Consider the following 8,789-nt stretch of genomic DNA (forward strand, 5'->3'; position numbering starts at 1 on the left):
GATCAAAAGCAGTTTATTGATCGATAGATGGTCATCTTAAGCCTAGAGGGTGCAACAAACGTGTTGACATTTAGTAAAATTGGTACACACAACGGATTGGTTTTAAGCGGGCAAGTAAACGATTTTGTTAATTTTTATGTTTTTTAAAAAAAATATATAATATTTCTAATAATTTATTTTGGATGGCTCCCTTCTTCCTTGCGTTTTTAGATATGTTTGAAAGTTGAGCTTAAATCTGAAGCCAACCTCGACCCCAGGGCTTTTCTTTCTGTCAATCTTAGACGACGAGAAAAAATAACTATTTTCTTCTCGCCGTCCGAGATTGGCAGAAAGAGAAAAACAGCCCTGCGTACGGGGTTGATCTGAAACTGCCTTGCCAACAAGCAGAAATCAATTCTACTTCTAGTCAACAGAAATTGTGCCGCCCTATCAGACGCTCCAAAATCATTCGGTTGAGAATAAATATCTCTAGTGCCTTGAAGCCCGCACACTTAACCGTGCTGGAATTTTAGCTTTTAAGAGCAGGGAAAGAATAGCGGCTTTAACAGTTGTAATAATTTCTATTGATAATATATACAAAGTTTACAAACACAATGTCGTGTATTTACAAAGAATTGATGGCTAAAACGCTTTCAACAATAGCGTCTAGTGTCTCCTCCGCGGTAGGTTGAATTTGGTCAGCTGGTAATAAAAATCCAAACACGCCCCTATCTCTCAATTCAACGATGTAGGAGTGTGTTACGTTAAGTTCGTCGTGGACGTAATCTAACGATACCCCGGACACAGGACCTAAACATAAACATTCTTAGGTGTGTCTTATGAAAGGGGCCTGAGGACGAGGTTGTCATTAATATGAATACATGTTTTTTATTTCCCTAATCTACCAAAAAATTAAAAGCGTAAAGTGCAATCAATCGTATATGCTATTTTTTAAAACAACTTTGAGACCATAAGCAGTTTATTGATTTTTCGATAGCCTGATGCCCTGATGTACAGGAGAGTTGAATGTCTGTTCGGATGATCATATACTTCGTAAAGGTTCTGAGTAGGAAGAATTAATGATCTGAATTATCACAACCTTGACCCCAGGCTATCATGTATCTTTCTGACACGATAACAGCAAAGACGTCCCGGTTGTCAGAAGGAGATGCCATGGGAACGAGGTTGGGATTATCAGTGAATGTACATACCTATAAGAAATGGAGCAGCCGCAAACGCATACAAGGTATTATGTCTTCTCGCAATGGCCTGTTGAAATATAACTGCTAGTTTTCTCTGTTTAAAAAGAATTATTAGATAATTTAAGCAAGAATAAGTAAAACGATATGAGTTTTTACGGCTATCCCGAAAGCACTCACCAGCTGCGCAAAATCGCTTGGTAGGGTCGTAGTGTAAGAGTTAGGCAGTAGCAGAAGTTGAAAGAAAGAATGTAAACTCCAGTATGACTTCAACATGGTTTGCTTTTTCCTCAACAATGTTGCATATGCTTTAACACAAGGTTCGGACTCAGGCTCTACTCCGTGGTATATTTGTGCGCATGCGTTAGAGCTTGAACCGACTCCTACAAATATAATTTTCAAGCAAGTAAGGGAGTAAGTTTTATTTTGGTACATTTCAAAATGTTTATTAGTCCAGTATTGATCTTACCTCCCCATCGCACATTCCAATTTCTATTCGCATCAGCTCCGATACACGGTGAATTAGCAAAGTTAGTTCTCGTTTTTCGCCATAACCGATCATTTGTAAAGGAGTATTCATAACCGTCAGGGTTAAACACAGGTACGAAGTAGATCACGTGCTCATCTAGAAGCTGTGTGATATTCGCATTTTTACCATACCCTGTCAACAACTAAAATAATAATGTGTAAAAAAATAAATTTTGAAATTCGACAGAAGGAGATAAGTAGCCTCGTTTCAAGGGATTGTGTCTCTTACTGACGCGAGTACCTTTAGAACAAAGTTTTAACCTTTTCTTTCCTTTCCTTTCTCAGCATGAAAGTTTTGGTTTGTCTATTTGCTTTTTTTCTTTAACGTTTTTAAAAATAAATTTTTTAAATAATCTTAACTAATACAGGTTTTTTCTTCGATTTCTGAATTGCTAATCCTATAGATGAATTCCAGCGTGACGTCATTTGTTTACTTTTTAGCGGTAAGCTCTTTGGCTCTGGCATTTCCATGGCGGGAAAAAAGATGCTAGGACTTGGTGAAGAGAGGTCTTTTCCTGTGGATATCACAGAAACATCGTTGAGGTTAAAAACTATTATCGAGTGATGCCTTCTGATTTATTTGAATTTATTTAAAGTCCTAAGAACGCCTTCGTGTGACGAAATGGACTGACAATTACTTTGCTTCACCTAGCGCGCCCGAATGTTAAATCCAAAAGAGCTTACAAGAAAGTAAACAACGGAATTCATCTATATAGACATTTCGTAAATAAATAAATAAATAAAAACAAAAAAAAACAACGATAAACACTGAAGCAAAAAGATAGTCAAAAAAATTCATTCGCACCTGTTTTAACATAAACATTCCAGATGCTACTGATATCCATTCTCGCGCATGTACACCACTATCAATCCATATAATTGGTTTATGGGAAGAATGCCATACGTCGTTTGAAACCTAGAAACAAAATTTTCTCTGTCATTTACTTTCTTTTCTTATTTAATGTTTCTTCTTTGGTTTAAAAAAGGATACAAATTTTTGGGTAATTGAGAAAACAGAAAAATGCTTGATGAGAGTTGGTTTAGAATAAAATAGACCGATGCGAAGAACATTCTGTTTCACTCTGTTGTAGTAAAATTCAAATGACGTCCTATTTCTAACCTTAACAACCAATAATTTTCTTCCTTCATGCGAATAACCAATCACGCACACACGAAGAAGATTTGAATAACGTCGTTTTAGTCGACACAACTCTTTTCGAATCTGAAGTAAACAAAAGCGGATATTAAAGGTCTCGTTAAATATATAATTTGCCATCCCCGTTCCTTGATCTTTTTAGAATAAATTAGCCAATTCCATGCTAATCCCAAATAGAATGAAGTGGTTAAATTCCGTATCAACCACTTTTAAAAATTTTGTCGTTTCGGAATGCGTGCTTATCCAACATATTGTTTATACACAGGTAGAAAAGAAGAAGAGTCATGTTTAATTGAAAATAAAGGAATGTATAAAGAAATGGAAATATTTGAAGTTCTAAAAACAATAGAAAGACGACACAAAAAAACTCCTCTGTACTTATTTAAGCTTTACTTCCAGTCTAGTAAATGTTAACAAAAAATTTACTGACGTCAGCATATCTGTTGTAGTTAGTATAATTGAAGCAGCTGCTTGAAACGTCATTTTTTTCGTACGTCTCATCAATCAGTGTCTTGATGTTGGATATAATGACAAAAAAATCTATTCCTTCTCTTTCACAAAATATTTTTATGATTGCAATGTCTTCCAAGCGCACACGCACACCGCACGGTTGTTCTGGGATGATTGAGTGATACCATACATCCATCTGTAAGAAAATAAGTGAAAACAAAATTGCCCAAAATCTGTAAATATCTGCACAAAGAGTGAACATTTCAATTAACCTCGTTCCAAGAATAACGGCTCAGAGGCCACAAGAGCCTGGGGTCGATGTTGCGTTATAATAAGAAAGAAAAAAACTTTTTGTTGTTGCAATTGTCACAAAACAACAAAAGTTTTTTGACTTACGTTTTACGTTTACACATTAAAAAGTTGTGTAATAAAAACCGCACATACTTTATTCGGAGAAACTTCCGCGAGAGAAAATTTCGCGAATTTCGCGTTTTTTGGCTTTTTTCGCAAAACTTTGTCTCGCGAAACTTTCAAAAATGGCTATTCGCAAAAGTTTATTCGGTACAAACTTTTTAAATTGTCGATTCGCGAAAGTTTATTCACTAAAATTTAAAAAAATTTCTAGTTTTAAAAGTTATTTCTTGACTCACTTTCACTTGGCTCGCCCTCTCGATAAAAAAAGAGACAACTGCCGCTGGGAACGAGATTGGAATAAACCTAGAAATAAACAAAAGCGATGACGTTTCAAATGTATGTATGGCTTATAACCGAGTTACTGGCAAAGAAGATGATGAAGACGATGCGTGGGAGCCAGAAGAAGACGAGCCTAGAAATGTGTTTGATCTGTTTTGTGATTCTGACGATGAACCCAATTTGTAAATAGAAATTTTTACATACCATTAGAAAGAAATTTACAACGTTAAAAACAATTTCCTATCATAAGAAATATAGGCCACTTTTTTATAAAAAACATAAAAATCACGAATCGCGAAAGTTTATCTAGCCAAAACTTTACAATTTCAGATTTCGCGAAAGTTTATCTCGCGAAAAATTTTTAATTTGTAAACTCGCGAAAATTTATCCAGAAAATTTCGCGATTTTTCGGACTCGCCAAAGTTTCTCCGAATAAAGTATATTATTTGTAACTCAAGCGTGACTGTAGCGAGGCTGCAGTTGCCATAAAAACCATAATGCTTGTCTTTCCAATAATTTGTACTCCAGATGTTGTTAATTTTCTTGTTTCCTGCATTGAACTTTTAACTGTTAAGAACAGAAGCTACAGTCCTGCAAATAACCGATGCTTTAAATAATCTTAATGACGCATTTAAATAATTCAGGAACACCCTTTTAGGTTGAACAAGAATTTAAAATTATGTCAATCGACATTAAATTTTTACGTACATTATGATTGTGAAGAAATTCATCAAGGTGGTGCAACGATTCCACGGAATGAGGTGTTAAACGCACAAGTTGATTTCTTTAAAAGAAAAAACAAACAAAAAATATGATTTTATTCCATCAGAAAGAAAGATCATAAATTCCCATTCTTACCCTTCATAAATCGTATTTGATGGCGGAGAACTTGGGAGCGATGTTGGTATGCCGTAAGCTTCAAATAAAAAAACGTAAATTGCAAAGTAATACATCAAACCCATCGCGTCAAATAGTTTGCAAGTTGTATCTGCTTGGCTTGAAGACAGTTTGCGTCTGATGGAGGCTGTTTGTTGAGGATAAGTTAATAAAATCTGGTATGTCATTATCGAGGTAATTATTTCCCCGCACTCTGACAAAGACGGGGGAAGGCGTTGATCTGAAGCAGGTCCCCAAAATTGCTGAGAAGTTCACAAAGAATATCAACTAAACTTTAAACATACGCCCATTGAAAAAGGGTAGATAGCACATTTTATTGAACAGGAACAAAAGAGCTAGTAAGCACGCCGGCCAACTATTTTCTTCCTTAGAAATTCAACGCCTCAGTGCCTTGGTTCTTATTATCCAATGTTTCATTGCAAATCGTTCATTAGCAATACTTAAGAATTGACAGAAACACCGCAACATCAAATATTGCTCAGCTTTTAGGTTGTTGATCATTCTTCATGTCTTAATTAATCTAATTACACGTAACGAGTGGCATGAGTTCAACTATTAATGTTGCTATTCGTTGAACTACTCTTCATGCTCTCTTTAAGCTGCTTTATGTCCTGCATGAGTCAGACGAGCCTCACGTAAACGATTATTTCCGAAACCTTTGTAAAATATTAGGCGCTGTTGGAACGAAAAGGGAAAGATTCTTTCTTTTTCCGCTTTTTTACAGCATATTATTGTGATTTCAAGAAAATTAGAGAATATATAAACTTGTGACAAAATTATGTGCTTCTCCGTGGAGAGCCTGCGTGTGTCGTTAGCGTATACAAATAGAAACATTACACTTGCTAATTAAAATTGATGTTACAATAATTCATCATCTGTTTTCTGCTTCGCTCACCGCAAAAACATTCCACAAGGGATAAACATACCACTTAACTTCTTCTAAACAAACAACATGAGACAATTAGTCAATCTACCTTTACGACATGGTTGAAGCAAGCTACTTAGCATTTATTTGTGGCGTACACACGTGGTCCTATTGACGTCAAATGTTGGTCATTTTCTATTTATCAAGGTTTTCTATCACCAAAAATAGTTTATAGTACCCTTTTTGTTTCAAACATGTTTTATTAGACATTATTTACTTGAGGTAGCGCATATTTAAACTTTTTCGGACTAAAGTTCCTAAATATATAGTCAATGCCTGTTTGGAATGTCAAATTCTTTTAAAAGAAGGTTTATTTTGCTACGTGGCAGTAAAAAAAGCTAGCTAGATGTGAAAACCTTCAAAGACTTAAAATAAAGTATTTTAAATAAAGATGTTGATAGTTTTACAACCGATTGGTTAACATTGTTAACGACTTGAGCAAGGTCAAGATCTACCAAAGACTTCGTGCGGCACAAAAAATTGTTGCTTTATTGGACCAAGGAGGCACAACGAAAAAAACTATCGCAAATTGTTTTAGAGTAGCCAAAGGTTTCTACTAAAGATCGAAAAAGTGCGACTAAAGAAAGCGACGATCCCTTCAAAGAATTGGAAAAGAATCTAATTGGATTGCATAATATTGATATAACGTTAGTTCTTTAACATCTAACTGCTCATAAAATTGCTAACATTGGTGAAGATGTCATTGCCACTGACAACCCACAAACTGATGAACAGATTCTGGAATCAGTAAAGTTAGCTACAAATGACGAAACCGATAAAGAAACCAATGAAGACAGCACAGAGATAGTGGAAGTATTCGATCAACCAATTGTAATTAAAACTGAAGTCGAAAGTGAACCGGACATTCTATAAAACGCATGTCTCTTCAATGCAAGTGGGGATGATATGTATCAGCTTCTACAGTGCTTGGATTATTTTCTTTGTAAAAATTAGATGCCACAAATCAGACTATTAGCGTAATACGGGGCAAGATGGGACACTTAAGGTTATTTTCCTAAATAACACCTGTTGTTAAAATGAGGTAGTTTAGAATTTCACCTGAAATGAACCTATACCTATTACAATTTATGTGCAGCCAAATAATCAGCAAAAAACTATCATCAAATTTGGGAAAAATGACTAAAACGTAATGGGGAGGTGTTGTCCCATCTTGCCCCGCAATCGGGGCAAGATGGGACATGAAAAAAAAAAGTTAAATTAAGCAGATCATGTTTATTTTAAAATAAAAGTTACTATAATATATCATGGATGCCTACCGTAAACAAACAAAAAATTGTTAGAGAAAAAAACATGTTACAAAAAGTTATATTATAAGTGGTCAATCGAAAAGGTAAAAAAAGTAGCTATAAATATTAACATAAGTCACATAGCGCTTCACCACCTGGAAACGTGCAGCACACTTCATGGCACCAGGTCACACAACGTACACATTGGACCCACTTTTCACCCTCCTTTGCATTGCTCCACAGTCCGTTGCAAACATAACACTCCCAGTCTTCAAGAACAAGCTTTACTTTTGCTTTCGATTTACCTTTCCCGCGATCCTTTTTCGGTTTTAAGCATTTTTTATCCATATTCTCCTTTATTTTGTTTTTCTTCGGCAAATTTTTTTCCAACATATTACGATGTGGTGATGCTGTTATAATAATTGATTCCTCACCCTTTTTTGCTGGCATTTTAACATTTGGTACAGGAACAATGTTTTCAAAACTTGTTTCAATGGAAAATTGAACAGCTTCAGAAGATGAAGGTTCTTCAACAGGTGTTGAAGAGAGCACAACAGGTGATGATTGAGGTGTGTTGGTAACAGTGGACGATTGAGGTGCAGTGGTAACATTGGGTAAAGTGGTCTCGACTGATAAACGTGCATCATCAGCATATTCACTATTAGGAATAACATCACGATTTAATGGTACAATTCCAGCTGTTTTAAAACCAGAAACTGCATTTTGAGTTGTCGCTGCTTTACAATATGCAGTTGAAAAAATTGCACCAATCTGGTCAACAGTTATTCTACGTCCCGGGTGTTCCCTCATCCATCGACTACATTCTGTGTGATAAGCAGTCTTCAGTGGCTTAAAAAAACTTCGATCTAGAGGTTGTAACTTATGGGAGGTGTGCGGTGGTAGGGACAATAAAACAATACCATTCTCTCTGCAATAATCTATAGTTTCTATGTTTTTCGTATGTGTAACATGACCATCAAGAATCAGTAAGACTTTCTGATCCTTTGAACAACGTACATGTACACGGAAGTGTTTGATATATGTGAGAAAAAGTTCAGTTGTTATCCAGCCATTGTCCGAGCACCCTCCTATTGTACCAGGTGGGGCATGATCAATGAGTTCAGGTTTCATTCTTTTCCTTTTAAAAATCATTAAAGGTGGCACATAATTTCCTGTAGCACTGGTGCAACACACAATTGTTGTTGTGACTCCCTTCTCGCCGCTGGTAGCTGAGGAGACACAGTGTTTGCCCTTTGGGGCAATCACCTTCATTGGTTTGTGTACTGCTGTTATGCCAGATTCATCACAATTATAAACTTGGTGTGCTTGAAATTTATATTCTCTAAATTGGTAAAATAGTTTGATACCGACTCTCGGTTAAGTCCATAAATTCGATTAAGAGCAACGCCCTGTGGTTTTCGTAAAGATAACATTGGGTTTCTTTTCAGAAATCCTTCAACAAAATCTCTTCCAGCAAGACCTGAGACCAAATTGAAAGGGTGAGGAATTTTGTTTTTATCAACATATTGGAAAACAATACGTTGAATGTCATTAATCGTCAAACCATAAAATACAGTGTCCATATCTATAATATACTTGACAAGCTTATCTTCCTGGTCCTTGGTTAGAACTGTCCTTTTAGGACCCAGTATTTTTGTATGTAAGTTATCCTCACTGAGTAGCTTTAACTGAGCAGTTACCCTTCTGTGAAGAGC

General features: G+C 35.8%; 1 protein-coding gene across 1 annotated transcript; it reads right to left on the reverse strand.

The window, feature by feature from the left end:
- Window positions 1-129: 129 nt before the first annotated feature.
- Window positions 130-5,875, reverse strand: LOC130646566 (carboxypeptidase B-like). The gene is made up of 9 exons (XM_057452531.1): window positions 4,864-5,875; window positions 4,714-4,789; window positions 3,293-3,508; window positions 2,827-2,928; window positions 2,512-2,622; window positions 1,648-1,849; window positions 1,359-1,561; window positions 1,191-1,275; window positions 130-789 (listed from the first exon to the last, which is right to left on the reverse strand). The coding sequence occupies exons 1-9, from the start codon at window positions 5,067-5,069 to the stop codon at window positions 605-607; spliced, it is 1,386 nt and encodes a 461-aa protein (XP_057308514.1). The 5' UTR covers window positions 5,070-5,875; the 3' UTR covers window positions 130-604.
- Between the last annotated feature and the right edge of the window lie 2,914 nt (window positions 5,876-8,789).

The sequence above is a fragment of the Hydractinia symbiolongicarpus genome, chromosome 1 (assembly GCF_029227915.1).
Source record: "Hydractinia symbiolongicarpus strain clone_291-10 chromosome 1, HSymV2.1, whole genome shotgun sequence".
NCBI classification, from domain to species: Eukaryota; Metazoa; Cnidaria; class Hydrozoa; order Anthoathecata; family Hydractiniidae; genus Hydractinia; species Hydractinia symbiolongicarpus.

Bases quoted from the DNA above. Each gene is read 5' to 3' on its own strand.
- LOC130646566 (XM_057452531.1), bottom strand. From the start codon at position 5,069: ATGACATACCAGATTTTATTAACTTATCCTCAACAAACAGCCTCCATC. The intron at 1,276-1,358 runs GTGAGTGCTTTC...CTTTTTAAACAG, and splicing joins CAAGCGATTTTGCGCAGCTG to AGAAAACTAGCAGTTATATT. The intron at 790-1,190 runs GTATGTACATTC...GTTTATGTTTAG, and splicing joins GGCTGCTCCATTTCTTATAG to GTCCTGTGTCCGGGGTATCG.